The sequence below is a fragment of the Drosophila hydei genome, unplaced genomic scaffold (genome assembly GCF_003285905.1).
Source record: "Drosophila hydei strain 15085-1641.00,03,60 unplaced genomic scaffold, DhydRS2 tig00000379-arrow-arrow-pilon, whole genome shotgun sequence".
Taxonomy (NCBI): domain Eukaryota; kingdom Metazoa; phylum Arthropoda; class Insecta; order Diptera; family Drosophilidae; genus Drosophila; species Drosophila hydei.
Genome location: NW_022045720.1, coordinates 592,555 through 618,817, shown reverse-complemented (window position 1 = coordinate 618,817; position 26,263 = coordinate 592,555). Strand labels below are relative to the sequence as shown.

Genomic DNA, 26,263 nt, shown 5'->3' with positions numbered 1-26,263 from the left:
GGCAGCAGCGACGGTGACGGCGACAACGACTTCCTTAACGGCAGCGATCTCTACATATATAGCAATGAGATGTTGGACTCAACTGTCACGCCAGCCGGATCGATGGCAACGCAGAACAGCTATGCATCAGCGAATGCATCGGTCACGGTGCTGCCCACGCCAATGGCGCTGCCGGCCAATCGCAGCATGTCGCGCGTTAGTGCCGATGTGCCCATCTGGGTGATACCCTGCTACAGCATCATTCTGCTCTGCGCCGTGGTTGGCAATCTGCTGGTGGTGCTCACCCTGGTGCAGAATCGCCGCATGCGCACCATCACCAACGTCTTTCTGCTCAATCTGGCCATCTCGGACATACTGCTGGGCGTGCTCTGTATGCCCGTCACACTCGTTGGCACTCTGCTGCGCAACTTCATCTTTGGCGAGTTCCTCTGCAAACTCATTCAGTTCTCTCAAGGTAAGGCCTGCAGCGGTACTTGGCTTAAGTGCCGTTGCATTTACACCTTGATACCCTTTACCCTTTGCCCTCTGCCCTTGCCTGCCTTTATCTAGCTGCTTCAAGCTCATATATTTAAGATATGTATACTTAAATATATACATATATATATATATATTTATATCGTTTTATTATGCCAATCGTGTGGCTAGCATTCAGTGATGGCAGCTACTTGAATTGTAAATGTGAACATGGAATGTGGAGCTGAAATTGCAACCATTGTGTCTATTGGTTAATGTGTGTGTGTGTGTGTGTATTTAGTCTTTACGTTTTTTGCTGCAAGAGTCATAAAAACTCAGCGCACTCAGCGGACTGCAGTCTCTAATTTATGTGATGACCCACATCGAGCAGCTACGTAAATAGAGCGAGTAATCCCACGCGCGCGTGTGTGTGTGTAGATGTGTGTGTGTGTGTGTGTGTGTGTGTGGCTCAGCCATTTAACGTCTGGTGGCCTCAATATTATGATTGCAGCAGGTGCGCTCGCCGCCTGCCCTGCCTGGCCTGGCCTCACCTGATGACACTCCAAATGAGCTGGGTCCAAATATTTGCCGGAGCGTCCACAACATGCATGAAATGGGTTAATATTTAAGCTTATCTAAATGCGCAAAGGTGACATGTTTCTATAAAATTACCTGTCTAACTTAACAATTGTATTCGAGCACATACTTCTGCATGTGTCCATGCTCTTCCACATTTTTGATGTAGGTGTTACTGGAGCATTGCTGTTCGGCCATAGATAAAGCTACGCATACTTTTGATTACATTTCGGATTTATAAACAATTAAAACAATTTCATTATTGATTAGTTTCAGATGCTCTAAATTGCTTCAGACTGGCACAGCAATAAATTCTCGCAATAATTTAAGTGATATATGCATATATATATATAGATATATATATAAATATATATATGCCAACATCTAATTCCAGTGCATATCGTACATCATTTAAAATTTAACGTCAATACATTTTAATTTTAATTTATGTTCCAGTTAAAGTCCATTTAGGCATCTAGCATGGTATTTTTATTCGAATTGATTTCGTTTTTATGGCCAGGCTTTTATAGACATGGCCCAAGCATTATTTATGTACAATGAATAACTGTATGAGCGAGGCTGGGCAGTGTCTTCATACTTTGAAGTAAGTACCGTTCGGAGCGCCATAAAGTAGGCCACAGTTATAACCGATTCGAAATACCCTTTTAATGCCTCGACTCGCTCATGGCAACCTTTGATCGGAGCAAGTCTTCGTGAGATTAGCCAGCTGCTATTAAATTGAATTTATATTACGTTATTCGCTAGAAAACTTTGTGAACTGATAAATTATAATCTTTTGGTCCTGTTTACTGAGCACGTCAATGAAAACTTGTTTGTTATTTAGCTCGTGGAAGCTAGCGAGTCATCGACCCGCTGGCGAGTCATCTTGGCTAAGCTATGCTGTCTAAACTTAAAATATGCATACAGACACACACGCACACACACACACAGAGCTACTGGCAGACACAGGTAAATACACAGTCTTCAACATATTTTGAGCGGAAATTACCGGTTATGGCGAAGCACTTTCTTGAGTAGTTATAAGTCCTGGCAAAGAGCAAGCACTCGAATGGGTTGGCAAATGCGATTCTGGGCCCTTTTGTTAGTTGGCGTCCCTCAGAACTTAAGTGGCTGTGACCCAGCAAAAGTCGATCATCGGTTTTGGCTGCCAAACCGCACGCCAAGGCAGACCAAGCCCAAAACTTAGACGCAAACTCCCAGCACAGACACGCCAGCAAGTTGGCTAAGAGCGTTGCCAATTTGTTGCATGTTAACAGGGGCTTAGAGAATTTGTTCTGGCACCTGTCACAAATGCTTATCAATTGATTAAGTTGATTCTGCTCGGGTGAAAGGACTTTCAACACCAGCGTCTGGCCGTCGAAGGGTTGCCGCACAGCCACGAAAATTTCAATGTTCAATGTTAGTTTGCCAATTGCATAGGCTCGAAGTTGGCGCCTGAACAAAGTCGAAATCGAATTAAGTATTAATGGTCTTCGGCCTGCAAACGCCAGCGGGATACATGGCGAAGACATAAAGTCAGAATACACATATTCTTGGCACATAAATTGAAGTGCCTTCAAGTACATGCGCGCACACAAATTCAAATACAGATAAAGATGCGGATATAGCTACAGCAGCTAAAGCCTCTGGCCAGGAGGATCTGCATTCCGGGGCCAGAGCCAAGGCAAATGCTAAGCCCGTAACAATGACTCTAAGATAATACCAAGCAAATCCTTATTTTCAATGCGAATTAGGCAAGTCTTAGTCTAACGTGAGTGCTGCCAGATTCTCAGATGTGAAAATGTGCCACTGAGCGAATGTGCAAATGCCTCTGTTTATAACAGAAAGCTGTGAGATTGTGTGAGTGACTGTGTGTGTGTGTGTGTGTCTGTGTGAGTGTTCTTTAAAAATACTTTAGCATTCCCCCAACAATTTGTATATATATGTTATGTGTCTGCTTCAATTGTTGCACGGTGGGCTAAGCCCACAGAGTATATCCACATAACTATATGCATATGTATGTAAATTGTATTATTAAAGTCGCCGAGGTAGAAGAATGAGCCTGTCACAGAAGCCAACTAGAAACAATAGAAAATAAGGTTGGCGCCATGGATATTCACTGACTTAAAATGGGATTAGGCCACAAATAGTACGCACACAACTAAGGGACTTTATTCCATTCTTATTCTTATGATTTGCATTTTATTTTATTCATTTTTCAAATGGTCTTCTTAATAGAAGGTCGTTGTCATTGTAATTGTCATTGTCATTGGTCATTGTCATTGTCATTGTCATTGTCATTGTCATTGTCATTGTCATTGTCATTGTCATTGTCATTGTCATTGTCATTGTCATTGTCATTGTCATTGTCATTGTCATTGTCATTGTCATGTCATTGTCATTGTCATTGTCATTGTCATTGTCATTGTCATTGTCATTGTCATCATTGTCATTGTCATTGTCATTGTCATTGTCATTGTCATTGTCATTGTCATTGTCATTGTCATTGTCATTGTCATTGTCATTGTCATTGTCATTGTCATTGTCATTGTCATTGTCATTGTCATTGTCATTGTCATTGTCATTGTCATTGTCATTGTCATTGTCATTGTCATTGTCATTGTCATTGTCATTGTCATTGTCATTGTCATTGTCATTGTCATTGTCATTGTCATTGTCATTGTCATTGTCATTGTCATTGTCATTGTCATTGTCATTGTCATTGTCATTGTCATTGTCATTGTCATTGTCATTGTCATTGTCATTGTCATTGTCATTGTCATTGTCATTGTCATTGTCATTGTCATTGTCATTGTCATTGTCATTGTCATTGTCATTGTCATTGTCATTGTCATTGTCATTGTCATTGTCATTGTCATTGTCATTGTCATTGTCATTGTCATTGTCATTGTCATTGTCATTGTCATTGTCATTGTCATTGTCATTGTCATTGTCATTGTCATTGTCATTGTCATTGTCATTGTCATTGTCATTGTCATTGTCATTGTCATTGTCATTGTCATTGTCATTGTCATTGTCATTGTCATTGTCATTGTCATTGTCATTGTCATTGTCATTGTCATTGTCATTGTCATTGTCATTGTCATTGTCATTGTCATTGTCATTGTCATTGTCATTGTCATTGTCATTGTCATTGTCATTGTCATTGTCATTGTCATTGTCATTGTCATTGTCATTGTCATTGTCATTGTCATTGTCATTGTCATTGTCATTGTCATTGTCATTGTCATTGTCATTGTCATTGTCATTGTCATTGTCATTGTCATTGTCATTGTCATTGTCATTGTCATTGTCATTGTCATTGTCATTGTCATTGTCATTGTCATTGTCATTGTCATTGTCATTGTCATTGTCATTGTCATTGTCATTGTCATTGTCATTGTCATTGTCATTGTCATTGTCATTGTCATTGTCATTGTCATTGTCATTGTCATTGTCATTGTCACTGATTAGTTTTGCATACTTGCGTATTGGGCATTATTAGTTACAGATATTTTATATTCATGTTGTTTGCTTTAATTTCAATTAAAATATATTTGATTTTCCGCGCTGTTAAACGTGGGCAGCTCTGCAGGTTCGGGTGTTCTGCTGTTGTTAGCATCTGCAGTATTATGACTTGTTTCCGTTTCCGGATCCGCTGCCGCCATAGCTGCTGCTGCTGTTGCGCGTACAGCTGCCGTTGATGATGATGTTTATAATGATGTTTACTTAGCTGGCTCAAGTTTGTATTCGGATGACTGGCTGTTGATATTGCTGTTGCTACGTGCATGTTTATTTCAGGCATTCATTTTTCAACACGACGCCCACATGACTTACTTATTAAGGGCATAATAACAATTGCGAGTAGCGAGAGTGGCAACCACATCATCCCGCTCGTTCGCTCCCACTATCCCAAGGCAGACATCACTCCGGCGCTGTTCCCACAATCCCCAATCTGCAAGCCAACGTCCAATGCCACACATTGAAATGCCGTCATGTGGCAATTTGTTAGCCAAACACGCCTTTCGCCTTTTGCCTTTTGCTTCTCGCATTTCGCTTTGCGCCTGCCGCAGCGCTGCGGCACTGCTTGGCTAAGACTTGGACCACATCTGTTGCACGGCATCTACTTGCACCGGCTCGTAAATTTATAAATGTCAACGTTGTTTGCTGTTCGGCCCGTCACACCAATTTATGACCATCATTATGTCAAGGTGCATTCGTTGCACTAGCCACACCAAATCGCACCGAGCCCAAGTCACAGACCCTAGGCGCATGTCCATGTCCGCCAGCTGATTTATATGCGGAGCCTAGGCTATCCGGTTAGTGCCACCATTGACAGGCCAAATTCAATTTGCTAGTCAATTTTCAATAATTCGTGCGCGCACTGCTCTAGGACGAAGTCGAAATGAAATCTTCAATATTACGAATTTCGACACCTGTCAATCGGCCAATGCCAGGCCCCCAGACGTCTGCCCCGAAACGTATGCTACACATTTCACATTTCACACTCCAAATGCCCCCAAGTTGCCAAATCCAAACACCTCACACTCTGCCTCGAGCTGTGCCCCAGTGTACAGAGAAAACACAAATTGCCAGACGCCTCCCGCTGCGCTTGTCAAGCCAACGCCTTCGTAATATCTACGGCCCCGACGTAAATTAATAATTAATTGAATTTTTATATCTTAAGCTCGATTTAGAGTATTCTCGTTTCTCCTCTCGCTGCTGCAGGCCATTAAAGAATCGCTTTAATTAGGGCTGCAAACATAATGCAAAGTCTAAGAATTTGCAATTAAGCTGACAAATTATGCCTGTTTATATGTATATATATATATATTCCTGTTCCCATCTGAACATCAAACTGAATTCTAAATTGAAAATAAAAGGCATTTGCTATCGGGCCGAGCATATTAACAACTGTTTACCCAACCGTAACCACTTTGTTTCAGCTCATCCTTTGTGACATATGTTTGAATGTGAACATGAATATGAATAGAGACACTCGCCAATAACTAGAGTGGAACTTGTGCTTACATATGTTTCTTGTTTTATCATTGCATCAAGAGTTTTGTTGCTGCGGTCTGCACTCGCTTGTATTTGGCCAACGTGTTTTTGAGCGCATTTCTTACAGTTTGCTTTTGGTTAACCAACCGAAAACATTAGAACACGCAGCAGCCTCGCAGTTCCACTGCAGTGCACAGTCCTTCGGTTGCACAAATAGTTGCCGCCCTCTCAATTTGTGGCAACATCAAATGGAAATACCTTTCGCCTGGCTCAAGCATGCATATAACTGAAATAAATAGTCGGAATTGTGACAAAAAATTTGCGCTGTGCATCGGCTTAAAGTTAACATAAGAAGCTAAAATATCGAATCAATATTTTGTGTATTTGCCCTAAAAAAATTAAAATTCTCATAATTTTCTATTCAATTTCGCACTCGAACTAGAAAATACCAATGAAAACATTTAGCTTCAAATAGCTGCAATCAAAAAGAAAAAAACGTATTATTTTATGCAAATTATGCAATAAAAATGTATATTTGAGCTCACGAAATGGGTGTATTAAATTCTACATATATACATAAACATATATATATATATATATATATATATATATATATATATATATATATATATATATATATATATATATATATATATATATATATATATATATATATATATATATATTTGTGCATATATAACACTTATATACATATATCTGCATACTCAGACAAACTTATTTAGATACACTTACAGCCTCTGTCAACCTCTGTCATGTGAAATATGCAAAAGTATAAAAAAGTTGGAATTTCTTTTGGCAAAAAATTCGATTTAATAAACAAAATAATTTTGTTGCATGTAAAATTGAAATGTGTCTTACAAACTGCTTTTTTTCATTTTATTTCCAATATTGATTAAAAATAAATTAAAGAAAGATAATTAAATTATGTTTGTTAGAATTTACAGTTCAGAGAGTATTTTAAATAATAAAGGGTGATTTTTAGAGCTTTGCAACTTTGCAACTTTGCAACTTTGATTTGGCAAAACTGATATATTTGACAGGTCATTTAAAAGCTGACAGTTGCTTTTACTTGAGTTTGACATTTTACATTTCGTTATGGATAAACTTAAACTTTTAAACTTCTAAAATTTTTTACAAAATAATATAAATTATATACATCAGTTATGACAACTGTATGACGGATTTGATAATGTCATAAAATGTTTTATAGAATAAAATTAGTTTTAATGGTATTAAATATTTATTTTTATATTCTATTCTAGTTTAAGTATAGGCAAATCTAAAGAAAACGTCTACTATATACTCTATAAAATGGCTGCTTGGAGTATCCCTTTCTTTCTCTCTCTCTATCAATATCTTTCTCTCTCTCACCCACACAAACAAAAGCTGCACCCTTCAGGCACTTTCAATGCTCTTTCTCCCATTTTTTAACCAGATACAATGAACATTTTCCGTTTAAAAATGTTCAAGATAATTTAAATTATTCCAAGAAAAATAAGAGAAATTAGAATAAGATTCAAATAAGGCTTTATTTTCTGTACAGAAAAAGAAAGAGCCTTAAATGAAATTCATTTCTATGTCTGAGAGCGAACAAGTGTCAAATTCATAGATTCAATTATTAAGGCTGAAGAACTAATTTAATAAATAATTAAGTGGCTGTCATGAATGTTGTATTCCGCAATAAAAGACGAGTTGAACAAAAGCTAAATTAAATTAATATTTGCTCTGTTCGTCGCAACCAAAGTGGGAATTCGTTTTGCTTTGCTCCGTGTGTGCAGACAGCTTCAGATAATAAGCTATTCAAGACTTTAGCTAGTTTCTTTTCAGCTAAGCAGCAGCACAAAGGGAGAGAGAGGGCGCGCTGTATGCGGGCCAAGGTGTGACAAATATGTTGAGGGAATAGGCAGCCATGGAGTATACCTCAAGATGAATTCATTTAGCACAATGGCCAGGTGAAACACACAAAGTCAGCTGCCAAACAGCAGATGTGTGCGTACGTGTATTTGCCAATGCCATATGTCACAAAAGCATACAAATGAGCAGCAATTTTTAAAGAAAAAAGTAGGGGAAAGGAAAGCAAAGTAATATATATATATATATATATATATATATATATATCTTGAGGCAATTTAAACTTTTACATGACTCTGATTTGGTTTTTGGTGGGAGACTGTCTGTGGCATGGCAACGCATTGGCAATGACATCTGGCCTATAACGAGGCACGACAGCTATATAGGTCATATGCCACAATACAATCGATTCACCTTTAAGCTGATATTTTGATATGACTGCGGACCTGTCCAACAACTCGTCCACGTTGGCACTCAATTTGTGTTCTCATTTACTGCCGGCCAGCCAAGCTTTGTGCGAATCGTTGTTAAAGTTTTTCGGCTAACGGAACAGCCAGTGTCATGACAACAACAATTGAGCAGCTGGCTTAAATATATTGGCTGGATACGACAATACGCCCCAACGCCTGATGAGGCGCTGTAAGGGCGCGTCTCAGTTTCCGTCGCATCGACAGATTGTTTGCTTTGGAAATGAGCCCGAACAGGCGGCACTGAAAGTGAAAAGTTGCCTGAAATGACTTCAATTCGACACCAGAAGCATTGAACTCATCTTTGAATACCAGCCTGTGTTTACTTCAAATTGTACTCACAACACAGCTAAAGTATTATTCGGCCCTTCTGCAACGTGACCCCCGACCGGAACCAATCGAAATGCCAACCAACTGCTCCTCCCTTTGGTCAATCCATTGATAAATGGTTTACTGTTTGCTTTTCTGTTTGCCCAGCACAAATAGAGTATTTCGCCAAGTGCTTACCATGTTGCACGCACCACAAAACCACATTCTATGTCTACATGTAGTTGGCTCAATCTGATTTGGTCAATATAATGCAGGATAAATGTAGTTGTTCACCCTCAAGTACCTTGGAGCAGATATCAATTGGCAATTCATTTCCAAATTGATTTCCCTTCATAATAGCTTGGCTCTCAGATCGACCAAAAGCAATTAAGCGTGCTGCAGTGGGCAGTGCTCGACCAGCGGACACCCGGAAGCTGGCAAGGAAGTCGACGCAGGAGCGTCTAAGTAACTCAAGCCTGCTTCCAGTAATATCGATTCTTATCGATCACAAGCAAATGAGTTATCGAATCGTATAATATGACTTAAAGCCTCTAGCTTTTGTGGCTAGCGGACAGATTGATGGAGGGAGCTTGTCGTTCCACCTTTTCATCAACTCATAGGGACCATCCATAGAAGACTATGACACAGCCTAGTAGCCAGCTCTATTTGATAAGGAAACTATAAGCAATAGAATGCAAAAGACACATAGATATAATGAAAGACTTGAATATTTGGAAACGCTGTAAAATACTTCAATCAAACCGAGCATTGAGCGTGAGATCCATCCCAGACCAAGACCATGATGACTGAATAGACACTTTCTGGACCAATTACCTCAGAAACGAGCGAATTTTAATTGAGTGCAAAAATAGATTGTCATAAAAAAAAGAAGTAATCCAGAATGAATTTAAATGGCAGCTCATATGGGTTCATAGCTCGATAGGAAAGCTTTCAATGTGATGAGAGTCAAGTGAAATTTCATAAGTGAAAAGCGAAACGTGTTTATTTGCAATCCATCTAAATTTGCTGACAACTGCAACTTGCAGCTGTATTCGCATAATGTCAGACTTTGGTGATTGAGTGGAATACGAAGCTCTACCACCGCCCGCCCCTATCTGACTCCATCGACATCATTTGTGCTTCCGATTGCAACTTTATTGAATTGCCATGGGTCAAATATTTGGCAAGTTCGAAATTCATTTTTCAACATTATCAAATTTTTCTGCGCAATAACAGTCGCTGTCGCGTTTTGGCCAAAACATGTTAATTAACGGGCATGTGCCTAGTCTCTATATGGCTGTCTGGCTGTTTGGCTGTCTGTCTGTTTGTCTAACTGACAGAGGCCCTGTTGCTGGCGTGGCCAATTTGTTTGTCGCGCCTTTTCATGTTCGGGCATCACATTTTAATTCGTTATGTTTTACAGTATGCTTTATGGCATCATTCCGCTTGAATAACAACAGACATATAGCCAATAAAATGCTGCCTCCGGCAAATGGGGAGACACTTGGCCCGTCCATAAAGGCAAAGCAACCAAAAAGGAAACAAAAACAATGAAAACCAATTTCTTATATCATTTTACAATTTCGCCATTTTTTTTTTTTTTTTGAGGGAGCAAAAAAGTTGATCTGGCCCGAAATGGAGCCAAACAAATTGCTTTCAGGAAATGGCAATGACATCGATATACCCTGTACATATCTAGCTGTATGTGTGTCGATTGATATTTATGTCTGCGCTTAGCCCATTTCTCGCTAGTTGAGTGCTAGTGAAGCACACTGGGCTCTGGAGTTGGACGCGGTCTCGGTCGGCCCTTTGCGAGAGGCAATTGCTGATTTCTCATTTATTTTACGAGGCGTCGTCCGAAAGTTTTGCCTTTGCCATTTTTTATTGTTAACTCAAATTGAAATGATTTTTATTGATAAAGCGCACACAAGCGAACCGGCAACAGAATGAGCAGTTCGACTTTTGTTTACATTTCACAGCGTGCCCGAAGCCGACTCCATGAAATCGCAATCGCAGTTATGACGCGCTACGACTAGTTATGGCCATAAGGCACTTAATCAAAAGCCTGCCTGGACCCATCCATAATGTCTATAAATAGCCAGAGCATGCATTGGCCTGGCCCCACCCGGAGTGAGAGCCGCACACATTCCTGTCTCCGATGACTTATGATACCTTTGCGCCTGACACTGCTTTAATATCGTATCAAATTTCCATATTTACACTAACTCCAACAGCTCTCTGTCTCTGTCTCTGTCTCTGTCTCTGTCTCTCTCTCTCTCTCTCTCTCTGTCATCCTCATACTTTTAGGCCCACACAAACTACTTGAGAGTTTGTTTTCTTGCCAATCAAATTTCAATTGCTTTGCATTGTTTTGATGCCGTCCTAAGCACCTTAAACTAGATTTACATATAAGCATATATTGAATATGCTTATTGATTCTTAACAAATATAACGATCTTTAAATTTGTTCATTTGTTATTCAAAAAATGATTGGATAGAGATGGAGAGTGAAGTAGTTTCCACGGAAATGAATTGCTAATTGGAATAATATATTTATTTTGAGCCACTTTTGAAATGTAAAACAACTAATATTTATCTAGTTGGGAGTGCTCGACTTGTTAATACCCTGCAACATTTGTTGGCATCGAAATTTTGTCTTTCCTCTGTTAGCTTTTATCTTTTTTCCAGCTTTGGCTAATATTTTTAACATGTCTTAGCTTGGTTATTCGCTTCTGTCCTTTTCCTCTTAAGTCTCAGCAGCCTGCAGTGGACACAGCCCTAGCGTAAGTGGCTTCAAGTCGTAACTGTATGTCAAATATTTCTGTTCGGGCCGACTCAAATATGTATTTATAATTTTGCTATTTATATTTGAGATAATTTCCAATTCAAATTTGGCGAAATCACAGTATCAAAGACTAAGCAAAGTTGACGCCCTTTTGACTTCCAGCCGTTGCTGGGACGATGTTGGCCTACTCAAGTTACTGGCTTTTGAGCTGGAACAACAAATTGTAAATGCCAAAACTTAGTTAACCATACTTTATGTCGTAACTTAGCCTTGGCCCGTCATATTGACTGAGCAAAGTTTATTTGACTTTTGCAAAGTTCTGCTTTATTTACTTAAACGTCGGATGCACTTACAGCGTTGCTCTGTAGACCAGCTGCGTATGCGGCTGTGGTTCAGATGTTGTTTCGGGCTTTTCGACTGCACTTTCTGGTCATCAGCGCCCGTTGGCCCATTCATTAGGGCCACCTGGCTGTAATGCAAGGCGTTGTTGTAGTGCCACTTGCAAATTGCCTTTGACGTCGGACAGCCGCACGCAAACTGCGTGCGTTTTGGCAGAGCGCAAATGCCAACTGCTGGATCGTGGTCGGAGTTTAAAAGTTGTGCTTTTACTGTGTCGGGCCATATAAATTGAAACTAGCAAATTGTGGCTTCATTTAAATTAATTAACAGCAATTGAACAAGGGCAAAGGACCAAGGACACGGGACAACCAATGTAAATTGGAGTATCCGGTAGCCGTTAGCTACTGAACTCCTAGAACTCGGACCAATTTTTAAACTTTCCCTCAGCTTCACGGGCAAAACAAACAACTTTTGCTAACAACTTTTGTTATTCAAAATCAACAGCAAATTGCATCAAAGGGCACTAAAAGCAAAAAGTAGCAAGCCAAGTTTTTAATACAATATAGCCCGTTAGAATGCGGTAATGGACAGGGCGAGAAGCTTCCTGTAATATTCACACAGCAAAGCCATAAAATATGCAATTGATTGATGACACGGGCCAATAGAACATAGGCCAATAGAAAGCAGGCCAACAGAAATAGTGAATTTCAATACAGAATTTGAATTATTATTAGCTTAAAGTGTTAACGACACGTTTCGTGTCGAGAAAATCAATAATTCGACTCATAAGGCAAGCCGAGCAAAGTTGTGCCAGGTTTTGAGTAAATTTTAAAGAGTTAATGAGCCTGAGCCTGAGTGGTGCAACAATCGAAATGTGCCCTCAGAAATATCAGAACTGCAAACCAAATATATAATTTCAGGCTATGTAATTTACCTGTAAGGTAGGCAAACTCCAACTGATAATATTATAAAGTCCGATTCAGTTGGTCTGGGCCGTACTCAAGCAAAGCCTTGCTGATCCACTTTCCTGTGATCCTTTGCACATGTGTCATGAGGTCGCGAGTCGTGAGCTAAGCAATCGATATGAGAATTTGAGGACAAGTAATGTGGAAAGCTTAGATAAGTGAGGCGCCGGTCGGCCTTTGCGTTTAGCCAATCATATTTAATAGATCGTAAATGCAGGACACGGACAGACGACCAGCCGCAGTCGAGTTAAATTACGGCGTAAATGACAGCGACAACGTGAAAAATTATGGCTAATGGCAGTGCGAGGCGTCATCAGCAGCCACAGGAAATAAAATGGATCGAAATGGAATGTTCGCAAACAACAGCAGCAGAGAGTGCATGGGCGTTTGACATGCGTGGGCAAATGGGCGTGTCGCTGGTGGCATGCGGGGCATTCGGGGCGTGCAGCATGCAGCGCAGGCCAAACTAAAAGCAGCAACACGAACAGCAGCAGCACGAGTAATGGGAATTGAGAAATGAGAAATGGCTAAGCTGCATAAGCATTACCTGCCACTGCCACTGCCACAACACGCAACTCCATTTCAGCAATTTACAATTCAATGAGCCTGCATTCGAGCCAGCAATACATATCAATCGCAGTCGCCAGTGGGACCACGCTCAGCGCCGGTCACAAATAAGCCAAATTTAACAAGCAATAAACCAATTTTCATACATAGAAGCCAATTGTAGCATATTTTCAATGTTTTACTCAAATCCCAACAGGTCAAACGAACTTGCGCCCAATAACAAAACTCGACATGCGACACGAACCCAGTTACTAAGCGTCTATTTTGGTAAAGGCACAAGAGAAGCTTAACTAAACTGAATGTCGAACATATAATACTCTATATATAGCGCTCATCAATCAGTACTGCATATAAATATATATATGCGCAGCATCACTCGATTTGCATAGATATTGAGCGCTTACGAACCTCGAATATTTCTACTGTAAATCAAATCAAAAAGTCAACTATAAAGCTAACTAAGCCTCGCAGCGTACCAAAAAGTTGTTGTAACTCGTAACACAAACAGTTTGGGCAGTATATTGACAATTCTTCGACTAAAATAACAAATACAAGCGCGCTAGGCGGGAGTGCTCGACTAGAAGATACCCTGAGCTCGGCGCACAGCAAATATTTTAATGATTCTACGTTTCATTTGCATACACATATAACAGGCTCTACAAGCACACACACACACACACACACACACACACACACACACACACACACACACACGCACACACACACACACACACACACACACACACACACACACACACACACACACACACACACACACACACACACACACACACGCACACACACACACAGATACATCTTGAAGTCTCTAGCTGTTGGCCAGCTCGACTCAAGAGTAGCCGAGGCTCTGCCACGCCTACTTCTGCCTGTTACATGCTAATATACATAACTAATATACCCAAAACTGGCATTTTCCATGGGCCCAGGGTATAAGAAAGCAAATAAAATTTAATCGAATTTAGGCTTAAGTACGCTTTGTATGATTTGAATGGGCCTAAGAAGCTTCCAGCTCAGATCGATTGAAAATATAAAAAATATTATGGAAACATGTAATAATTCAGCGTAACGCTTCAGTCTGAGCCGTTCTTAGAGAGCAACAGCTAAAAGTTGAACAGTTTAAAGTTCGTTTTACCGATTATGAATCTGGACGACTGGTTTTCGTGCTAATCTTCTAGCATTCGAGCCCTTTAAATTGAATTGCTTTAATGAGCGGCCGAGCTGAGCGCCCAGAGCGCAAACGGAATTGTGCGACGTGCACAAAATAAAAAACAATTACTTAAATTTTATTTACATTTTGAAATCTTTTGGGGCCCTAGCCAAGGCAATGCCATGGGAATTGCTGTATAGAGACGCTGCTACCTAGATTCTAATTGGGAATGTGCCTCTCTGCCGGCGCCTCTCTCTTAAATTTTCCTATATTTATCATTTCCATAAAATTTGCATGTTTATTTGTGGGCGAACTCATTGAACCATGGTCAGACGCGGCGATGCGACGACACGACGTAGCTAAATTTAATTTTGTTGCTTTGTTAATGAGCTTGGCTTGTTTAACAATTTCGGCCACGCTCAGCTAATGGGTTGCCGCTGAAACAACACCAGCAACAGCAACACACACATTTCCATTTGGGGCCCAAAAAAAAAAAGTTGCGCCTCCTGCAAACAGCAAAGCCGCTCTCGGCACACGGCCTTAATCCCTTGTGCCAATGCCCAAACCCAACTAGTTACTCTGTGTAGGCACAAACCCACACACCCACACACACGCACACTCGTGTCACTGTTTGCTTTCTATCTGCAAGCCAGCGAATGCAAAATTTATTCTGACGTAACGCAAAGCCTAATTCTCTATATGCATACATACATACATACATACATACATACATACATACATACATACATACATACATGCATACATACCTACATCTATGTTTTTTTCTTACTTTGTGTTTTTTGATTTTGCACGTAAGTCAACAAACAGATAGTTGCTCTGCTCCTCACTGCCCTCTGCTCTTTGACTGGCTCATCATCATCAGCAGCCGCAGTCGCCTGGCTGGGCGCAGGTAGCTCAAATTGAGTCGTCCTCGCCAACTAGGCACTGGGCAATGATGTATGTGGCCAAGAGCGAAGGTGGCTCGACTTCATTATATGGCGGCAGGCGGCATGTAAATAACGTTAGCGCCGGCCAACATTTGGCCATTATCATTACCGTTGTCCGTGCTCAAATGGATCACATTTGTTATGCCCAGCGGCGGCGGCCAAACGTAGCCCGAATTAGTTGCAGCCAAAAACCGCAAACCCAAACTCAAACGTAGTTAGAGCCCCGGCATAAATTAGCATTTCAACATGAAATGAGCAAAAGATGCAACTCGTGTGGCTGCCTCCCAAATGGCATCCTGAAATTTGCTTCATTTAGCAAGAGGATATATTTTTTAAAGGCTTACAGCTATGAGCTGGCAGCTCAGCTTTATTTAGCAATCCATTTAGCTGCGGAAAGGTGCGTTAAGTTGAGCTTGGCTTGATATTTTAGTATAAATATTTAGAGTAAATTATGAAAATTAGTATCAAAATAATGATTCTGTACGTCAAATTCACCTGGTCTAGAATGATGAATCCCATTTCTGTTTGAGTGTGTATTAAATAAGCAGCATTATTTCCTTCGAAGTGAGTAGCATCCACAAGCTCTGCTAGACACGCTATTGCAGCTGCGGATAACTGTTTGGCGCGCTTTATGATGATATCATGATATCATGCTTGGTCATGATTGATCGCGCCTTGTGCACGCCAGCCCAGGCAATTGCATAATCAAATTCATATTAAATTATAAATGTCATAAATTTATCTATATGATTAAGCTCATTTAATTAATATTAAGAATTTATTTTATATTTTAATTTTACTTTAAACTTGTGTCACTCTATGCAAAACACCAAGACACCGAGACTTATCGATGACAAACGACACAGTTATCGATAGTTTGTTGAAATTTTCTTAATTCAGAGCTGTCATTTGTCTCCCATGTCACAATTGCTCACCTATTGATATCTCACGATCTTTGTTCTTCTTGCTGCAGCCGCCTCTGTGGCCGTCTCCTCGTGGACGCTGGTGGCGATATCCTGCGAGCGCTACTACGCCATTTGCCATCCGCTCAGATCCCGCACCTGGCAGACGATCAACCATGCCAACAAGATCATCGCGTTCATTTGGCTGGGCAGCCTGGTCTGCATGATGCCCATTGCGATATTCAGCCAGCTGATGCCGACCAGTCGCCAGGGTGAGTAGGCCACACGTCTAGTCGAGTTCAGTTTGTTAGCCATTTCCGTGACAGGCTTGCGCAAGTGCCGCGAACAGTGGCCCGTCGGCTCCTTGGGGTATGAGCGCGCGTACAACATCTTCTTGGACTTGGCGCTGCTGGTGCTGCCGCTGATGGCTCTCAGCTTTGCCTATCTGTGCATCACGCGCACTCTCTATGTGAGCATGCGCAACGAGCGCGCCATGAACTTTGGCAGCAGTGGCCCCGACGTCGGCCTCACCACCAGCAGCAGCAGCAACAACAACAGCTGCAGCGGCAGCCGTCGCGCCTTTGGCAGTTCCAACTATCTGATGCGCATGCAGATGCGGCAGGAGGCACTGGCCGCTGACAGTGCGGCACAGCTGGACATGCTGCTGCAGCAGCAGCAGCAACAACAACAGCAGCAACAGCAACCATGTGGAGCAGGCCAATATTATTATGGTAAGTCGATCGATATGTGCTTGAGAGAAGTGCTTCAATTAGGGGGAAATTGATTTGGCGTTCTCCCTCCCACTCCCATTCCCACTCCCATTCCCTCCCGCACTCAGAATGTGTGCGAGTTGAAAGTCAGTGCACGACAGCTTCAATTGCCAGACTTTGCCGCATTTCTGTGCTCTCTAACGTTACTGAAGTATTTTGTGCTCATTCACGCTGCCGCGCCCACACACGCCAGCTATACAACCAACCAGCACAGCATCCACCCAGCCACACACACACGCCCACACTCTCAGGCAATTTGCATGGCAAAATCATTCACGCGAAAAATGTGATTCAGCATCCTACTTTATTCAGCGCACAATACTTCGGGCAGCTCTGCCGCATGGCTAACTAGCCGCGTTACTCATACGCCGCATCGGACGGCCGCTGGTGTGGCGATAAATCGGCTGCCGTTGAATTCAATTTGATTTCGAGCATTTGATAAATTCAAGTGAGCCACTCAAATGGCCTTTCATTCGCATCGATATCGCACAGAGCTTTAAATGCCTTAACTATAAAACGTGCCGCCAACGAGGCAAGCGCACATTATGCTTAAGCTTAACCAATATTGCCAAACTGTTTACCATTTGCGATATTTGAATGCTCGCGGTCCCTCTTTCCCCCTCTCTCTTTCTCTCTTGCTAGCTGTCAATCAATTAAGATTTAAAGCCTACTCAAAGTGGCTCATAAAACGCAAAACATTTCATAGTTCGCCAGCACCGACTCCGGCAACATTCGCGTTAATTAGAAGCTGTTTAGTTCTATGTGCAAATAAAATGTAATGCGCTTAGTTCTTTTTCAGCGGCCGCCCAAAAGTATGCCCGAAACAAAGCGACGCGACACGCCCAATCCAGTTTAGGTCGACTTGCATGAGCCGGCGACGCGTCGCCCTTTAATGACTAAACAGAAATTGCATATTAGCATAAAGTTGCGCTTACTTACTCGGGCACAGTTAATGAATTATCATGGGCCGGGTGCGGCCGTAAAAGGATGCTGCCCGGCCGAGTTGGAAGTCGCAGTTCCATTTCCGGTTGAGCATTTTGAGCGGGCCGGGCTCAGCGAAAGGGTCAACGCAAATATCGTAAATTATGCTGGGGTCGAGCATTTAAACGCTCGTTAAATGCCCGGTTATCTCCTTTATCGACCCAAAAGGCCCAGCGCAAATTAGTGCGACCAGATTGCTAGCTGCCTCCGCAAATGGTGACACATTCTCACATGCCACATGCCACACGCCACATGCACAAACACAAACACACACACATTAACGGTTACATCACATTGCCGCAAAGAGCACCTTAAACAGAAAGACACGCTCCAATGCCGCCAGTTGATGATATATTTTATTAAATTTTTTAAAAACCTATCCAATTTACGGCCGCCACTTAACATTTTTGTGTCATAAATTTTGGAGGCAAACTGGCAGCGAGTCCTGCCCGGGCCGAGGGCGCAAATGTTTTATTACACTCAACGCAAGGCTTTGGCGCTCTCGTTGGTAATTTGCATAACCAAGTCTAATATAATTAGAGTCCTAAACTCATAATATTTGCTCTGGCTGCGCCACTCATTAGGGCCTGGCAACGGGTATCCACAATTTTTCGCCTTCGACTGACTTAGCTATATCTCAGCCCTGCAGTTGCCACTGCCCGTCTAGGTAGAGGCACGAGGGTATCTCAAGTTCATCATATAAAACTCAAAGCATACTTTTTGTCGTATTTTAATTACAAGCGACGCACAGTGGGGCTGCTGCCCCCAAAGCCTGGCAAAATCCAAATGTTAATGGAAGCAAATAAATTATAAAATCTGATCTAAAAGATAGATAAATGTTAAGGTTAAATTATAAGCATTTAAAGTTTACTTAATTAATAGTCTGAAAAAAATAATCGATTTACGGAATTGCATGAGTTTTTCTATAGAACTAAATATTATTGTAAATTGTGTGTATTTAGAATGAAATTCAAGAAATGAAGTTATATAATTGAGTGACTGAGCAGCTTAACCTTAATAGACTTCTATATTGTAGACAATAACTCGAAAGTACTGAATTGGAATATTCTCAGAATTATCTACTTTATCCGGCTTATACCATTTTGGTATAGCTAAAAAACATTATTATTTTTTACTTTTAATTTTTTAAAATATTTTTTTTATTTTGTTTTTATTTTTTTTTATTTTTTTTGTTCAATTAAAAACTCTTTTTTTTTTGGATATATTTTAATTTAGTTTTTTAATTTTGTTTTTATTTCTCTTTAATTTTTTTTTAAATATATTTTTCCTAATCTTTTTTTTTTAATTTATCTTTTTTGATACATTTTTTTTTTGTTCTTTAATTTTTTTTATATTTATTTTAACATTATTTTATTTTTTAAAATATTTTTTTTTTCATATTTTAAAATATTTTATTTTTATTTTTAAATAATATTTGTTAATTTACAACAAAAACCTCTATTTATATTTTACAGCTATAAACGGTAAATAAATTTTGATAAAAATCAACAGAAAATGAGCAATGGCCCCACTGTGCGAGGACTTAGCAGCCTCGGATATACATATAATATTCATTTGCAATGGGAAAGATGATTTCTTAATGTGTCTTTCAAATTTCTTTGCTCGTTTGCGAGCTGCAGAAGAGTATATTGGCTGCGCACAGCAGGCATGCTGTCAGTCTTCTGTCCATGTTGGATCACTCACTTCACAACTGCATGAGCGAGCATTAGGCAGTCAGTTGGACTCAGCTACATATATTCTTGTGCCTGCAATTACATTTGCGAACTTCTTAGACATTTCGCTGGAAAGTCTAATAGGAATTTGGAGGCATTACAAACTTGACGTTTCCTCCTCACAATACAGCCTTAGATGCATTTATTAAAGAGGAAATTAAAAAATATGAACATAAATAGCAACAAATGCGAATCAAGAATCGGCATTCGCTTTTAACTTCCTACATCTCTCGCTATATTGCGCCAAGTTATAGTCATCGGCAGCGATCAGCTCTGCTAGATAGGCGGAAACTATTAATCCGAGCTGAGAATCTGGCTCTGGCTCTTCTCACCTGAGGCATCTATCGAGCGCTGCGTATTGATGGGCACAGAGTTATCGGCGCTGATGAGACGCAAGCGTGCCGTCAGCTCATCATCGGCTGCTGCTGCTGCAGCCAGTGCCATAAAGTGCCGTGCAGCGGCCACGCGCCGCTCGAACTCCACCTGGCGTCGGCGATCGTTGGTGCTCCTCATCGCCGTGCGGTAGATCAGGTCCAGTAAGCCGCTGCTGTAGCCGCTGTCGAAGACGCGATCGCGCCCGCTGCGCTGCTGCCATCCGCCCAGCAGGTCATACGGATACTGCCCTGTTGAGGAGCAGCAAAACCATGTAGCACAGTGTAGCAAAACTTACCCGTCTGGCTCGTTGCCGTGGTTGCACGCTGCTCACCTGGCTGCTTCGTCAGCACATCACACGACAGCTTAATACAAACTCCCGCTGCAATCAGCAAATGCTTGAAAGGTCCACTTTAAGTGGGCGCCACTTACCCCATGCAACAATCAATAAAAATAACAGGATCTGCAGCCACAAACGCCAGTTAAACATTTTCGTTGCGAGAAAGAAAATGTTGTTCGACTTTGTCGAACATATTTTCAAATAAAGCTGTGAATGCTAGTTCCAACTTCGATTGGCGTCCAATCGGACTCCAATTGGAATCCGGCGGGCTTCCGCTGTGCTTACCCACGCTATGCATAGAGCTCCTAGATCGCAGTCAGCTCAGTTTCCATACACTTTTGACAGTCGCCGATGCGTGCGGGCTGTCAGATGCACCGCTGCGTTTGCTGAAGACGTTCAAAGTCAAGGTCCTGTCCCTATCAAAAGGTTAAGTCTAATTTGGCTACAGCTGGCTGCACTTAATTCGCTAATTAGTCTTCAGCCCGCGCTGGCTGCAGTATGCAGCTGGTTATATAATACGAAGTTTTCAATGGCAACTTAAATTTAAAGAGACCGCACAGTCTGTGCAATATGTATGCGCACCGATGTTCCAATAACCAGCTGAAGCGTGATGGGGCTTCCAGCGGACACCCGCTGCCAAACCCGCCCAGCCAGCTGCCTGGCTTCAGGCATTGTTCGTCCAACAGAGGACACAGGTTGGCCTGGTTGAGCGCATGGCCAGCGCTAGCGGCAGGGCCTTTGTGCCATGGTCCGAAACAACCAGTGACCGGTGCAGCGCAAAGAGGTGCAGCAGCCACGCTGCCGGCAGCCTTTGCCACGTGCCACAAACGAAAAACGAAAAGCTGATGCTGCGCGCAACTCACTGCCTCCAGCTGTATGGCTTGACAGCTCCCGACACCCAATGCCCAAGCTAATCAGCTAATTAAAAGCAACAAGCGAACATCGCTCAGTATACCCACATATGACATTCTGATATCCTCACACATCCTCAGCCAGGAGCATGTGTCCAACTGCAACTGATAAGCCGCACTCAGCCAGCTCAGAGTTGCTGTGGCACGCCAAGCCAGGGCATCTGCCGGCACATGCTCCATATTTTGTGTATGCAAATTTGTTTTTCCATTAGCAAGCATGCGAGCTCTTAGCTTGCGATTATAAACACTTCAATCAATTCGTGATAGCTTGAAGTCAACTCCAAGAATCGTCTAATCACATTTCTCCCACTCCGGCCAATGGCAACGGATTCTGAGTGCACATAAATAAAGTCAAAAGGCTTTAGGCCAGAGCTGTACATACATATACGTAGCTTTTATGTCAGAAACAATGATTTATAGCGCTCCACGTCGAGTCGTATTTAAAAACGCCTTTTGTCCGCCTTTCGCCAGGCGAATTCTGGCCTTTTGTTTAGCTACCGCTATTTGTTATGCTTTTCAGCTACTCTTGCTCTCTCTCCATCTCGCTCACACTATATATAGCAATACAGTTTGATAGCCATTGCAAATACTGCACAAATATCAGCTGAAGCTAAAGGTTTCCTTATTAGGAAATCTCTAAGACACGACTGCAAAGCGAATTTAGCCTACGACGGATTTGTGAAAATGTGTGCAACAGACAGAAGAAGGCGTGGCAAAGTCCTTCAGGTATATTAATCCCGAATCAGGACGACAAGCTTAGGCAATATGGACGAGTCCTGGGGTTCGTCCTGCTCAGTGTCTGTGCTTCCTTAAGCCAGAGACGTCAAAGCTTATAGAAGAGAATTGAGTCAAGCGAAAGAGAAGCAGAGAAATAGCAGAAAGCAAAGGAAGGAAGCGAAGGGCAGAAGCGAATGCCCAAGTGAAAAGCTAAAAGCCATAGAAGAGACAGAGCGAGAGAGTAGTAAAGAGCAAGAGAAAGAGAAAAGAATTAAAAGATAACAGCGAAATGAAAGCATTACAAATTAGATAATACCAAATGTCGCCACATCGCCACAGGCTAGAGCACAATATACCCTGAAGCCAATGAAAATATCAATTCAGATTCTTCAAATCTTCAATATATATATATATTCTCCACAAAAGATGAAAACTTTAAGCTCACTGCGCTGTTGCCTTTAATGAATGCAGAGATTTTGTATATTTAGTATTTTGAATGCCTCACCCCACGCATTAAGTCGAAATTTGCAAAAATATTTCAAGTACTGGAGACTTGTGCTTTGACAAATACACACGTTTGGCTGTCATCATCACGCTCTGAAAGTTTGTTAAAGAAATTCCATCTAGAAGAAAAGTTATTCAACAATTAAGTTCCCATAGTAAGGGCCATAAGGGCAGCCCAAGCGCAGTCGCTGCGCAGTTAGCAGAGCACGTGCCTGTGTGTGTGTGGATGGGTGTTTGTGTGTGTTGCTTGCTATGTGTGCACAAAAGAAGCTTCGAATGATTGAAATAGCAGCTCTGCTTTGGCTTCAGGGTATCTCCCAGTCAGGCACTCCCAACGAGAGCTCTCCCATTTGCTTGGGCTAAGTTTTCCTCCAAGTGCTCCGACCATCTCCACCATATCTCTGCCTGACTCGTGGCCATTCGATGATTTATGTATTAAATGTAGCTAATTCATATAAACTGCTTCGCTTCTAGCGGATGGCTACGCACATGGCGGTAGCAAACGTCGCTTGTTTGGCTCCTGCGATGGACGGCGACATCTTTACTGTATGCGCAGTGCCTCGGTCAAGTCAGTGCGACATCAGCAGCAGCAGCAGCAGCAGCAGCAGCAGCAGCAGCAGCAGCAACAGCAGCAGCTGCACCTCAGCGGATCCGGCGACTGTTGCGGTCGACTACAGCGAATGCGGCAACAGCAGCAGTTCTACATGAGCTCAGGCAAGGATGGAGAGAGACGCAAGTCGCTGTCCACGCCCAGTCTGCGCATCACAGAGGCAACGCTGCGCAGGTAAGTGAGACGGACAGAACACAGCCTGGGCGTCTGCTTAACATGCCGATACGCTTGCTTGCAGATCCAATGAGAGCAAGAGCTTGGAGAGCAAGAAACGTGTGGTCAAGATGCTGTTTGTGCTGGTGCTGGAGTTCTTCATCTGCTGGACGCCGCTGTATGTGATCAACACAATGACCATGCTGATCGGACCCGTGGTGTATGAGTATGTGGACTATACGGCCATTAGTTTCCTGCAGCTGCTGGCTTACTCCTCCAGCTGCTGCAATCCCATTACCTATTGCTTCATGAACGCCAGCTTCCGGCGCGCCTTTGTGGACACCTTCAAGGGCATGCGGCTGTGCAACGGAGGCCGCTTTCGTTTCTGTCGACGGCGCTCCAACAACAAGACGAACTTGTCCGTTGCCGGAAATTCGATTGCACTGGCCAATTCAGTGATGTCTAGCCACACCATACTGGAGAGTCCGCGGCTCTGAGGCAGTCGACGTCAGCAGACGTCTATAAAATTGCGTTCGCTGACGCGGATGCCAGACAGGGATAGGGACAGAGATAGGGACAGGGAGAGCGTCCACATGAGGGCGGGATGTCGCACGAGCGTGGGGCTAATGGAAACGGAGTCACTATAGAGGACAACAGCTCCCTAAAGTAAAAGTATGTGATGTGCATGAAACTGAAACTGTGGTTGTCAACGATTCTACTCCAAGTAAGTTGTGTTTGGTATGGATAAAGGATATATTATACACATATATGTCTGCTTATATATGTGTACGATTATTGGGTTTCAATGCATGAAGCTAACAAATACATAACTAAAAGCTATCTTTAATAATATTCCATCACTTCAGAGCTGTTGCATTGTCTTTTATTGTAAATCTAATTGTTAAATGTAAATTGTTAGACTTATCCTGGCAGCGTTTCAGTGTTTATACAAATGTCTTTTTTTTTATGAATATATATAATATAATTACTATATATATATATGTACACGCAATCACGACTAAGATTAACCAACAATTTTAAAAGTAAATCTACTTAAAAACCAATTTATTATAGCTATAAGAAACAAGAAACAACTCAGCTGCAAATCCTTCGAATTGTAACTAGAAAATGTTAAAACTGTTCACCTGATCAGGCGACAGCAAATGTACGAGAAAAATAATTGATAGACGCCCACAAAGTATTAATAAAATTAATAAATATATATATATATATAGATGTACTTGAGCAGAGTGAAACAAAACAAAAAAAAAGAAATTTCTTAAATCTTCATGTTTAAAGCAAAAATATTCCTTCTGGGCGAGCCCAAAAACCTTGGCGCGTTTCAAGCCGTCCGTTGAACTATTTGTCATTTAGCTAAGTGTTGCTAGAGAAGAAAGCGAATTAACTAAACTTAAGTAGAGCTGGTTCGAGACCCACACTCTAGAACCTATACATACATAAGCAAAGACAAGGTCTCTGAATAGAATATCTTTATGTGTCTATGTGTGTTTTAGAGAACTTCAAGATTTTCACTTCGGCACATCTCAACGAACTTACGAAGTGCAACTCAGCAATTCATATGTAAAATAGCAATAAATGTTTTATGAAAATACCAAATGCGAAAGCGAGACTAATTTCAATGCATACTTTTAGGCGCTTCTCTTTGCTGGGTGGGCGAGAACACATTCACAGTGAATTAATTTGAGCACTCCCGACGACTGCTCTGCCTGCTATTGATTGCCCATTTGAAGTTAATGAGCAGCGACGGAATGCGAACTCAAGTCTCTATGCCTGCCTGTTAGCTGCTTGCCGTGTTGGCCATTAAGCCGAAGACAAAGGCAGCGTCAGTTAGTGCCATAAATAATGACCAGGCGGCAGGATGTGTGGAGCCGGCAGATGCCTCAGAATAGAGCTCTATGTGCCAGCAGAAATCAATTACCGCCTGACCGCAATAAATGAGGTGCATGTGGCTGCGCCCTATCTCTCTCACACACTCTCCCTCTCCCTCTGTGCGCATTGCTGTTGCATATGCTGATTTGTGGCTGGAGCCCAATGCTGCCTAGTTGACTACATAAGGCAACATGACAAATCATTTTAATGGAAATGGATTTATTTTCCACAGAGCAACGATTGCTAGAGGCAAATTACTAAGCAAAAGACAAAGCTTTGGCTCATTAAATAATGAGAATCACAGAGAAGAGCAAGTGTGTAAATACAAGTTTCAGTTTAAGCTGGGCTAGTGCTGGCAACAACTCTACGCTATGATAAGTCACTGTCGGCTTGGACTCATGTCGCTCAGCACGAGAAGATGTGTAACATATCACGTAATGTCCAAAGACCTAGCTAAAAAAATCGATTTTTATCGGTGAAATTTAATGAAATTTAAATGGAAAGAGTTATCGAAAAAAAATAAATCAACAGGCATAGATCGATTCAGCTCGTCATTCCAATAGTATTTACTATATATAAATTTGTGATATTGTAGAGAGATATAGATAATATAGTCTTCATGTCGGCCACGCCCTCATCTCCAGTTACTTGACGAGGACATGGTATATATGTAAGTCATACATGCTGTATATATATGCATATATAGCTCATATAGATAACATATTGGTCACGCCCTCCTCAAGTAACTAGCGATGGGGGCGTGGCAGAAATGGAATCCACAATGCACAGCAAACATAATACCCTGTAATCACATTGTCAATGGGTATGCAAATACATATTATTATATATAGATACACGCACACACACACATAGTGAAGACAGCTGAAGCCGTAAATTCATGAGAATCGCATAGAGAAGACATGCATAGCCAAAT

General features: G+C 41.7%; 1 protein-coding gene across 1 annotated transcript; it reads left to right on the top strand.

Moving 5' to 3' along the window:
* Positions 1-25,155, top strand: LOC111596169 (cholecystokinin receptor type A; the record flags this gene model as incomplete). Its single annotated transcript, XM_030224169.1, has 7 exons — positions 1-32; positions 219-454; positions 16,420-16,620; positions 16,675-17,079; positions 23,151-23,460; positions 23,525-24,163; positions 25,093-25,155. Coding segments are annotated over 6 exons (1,596 nt in total), but the record flags the coding sequence as incomplete, so codon positions are not given.
* Positions 25,156-26,263: the final 1,108 nt, after the last annotated feature.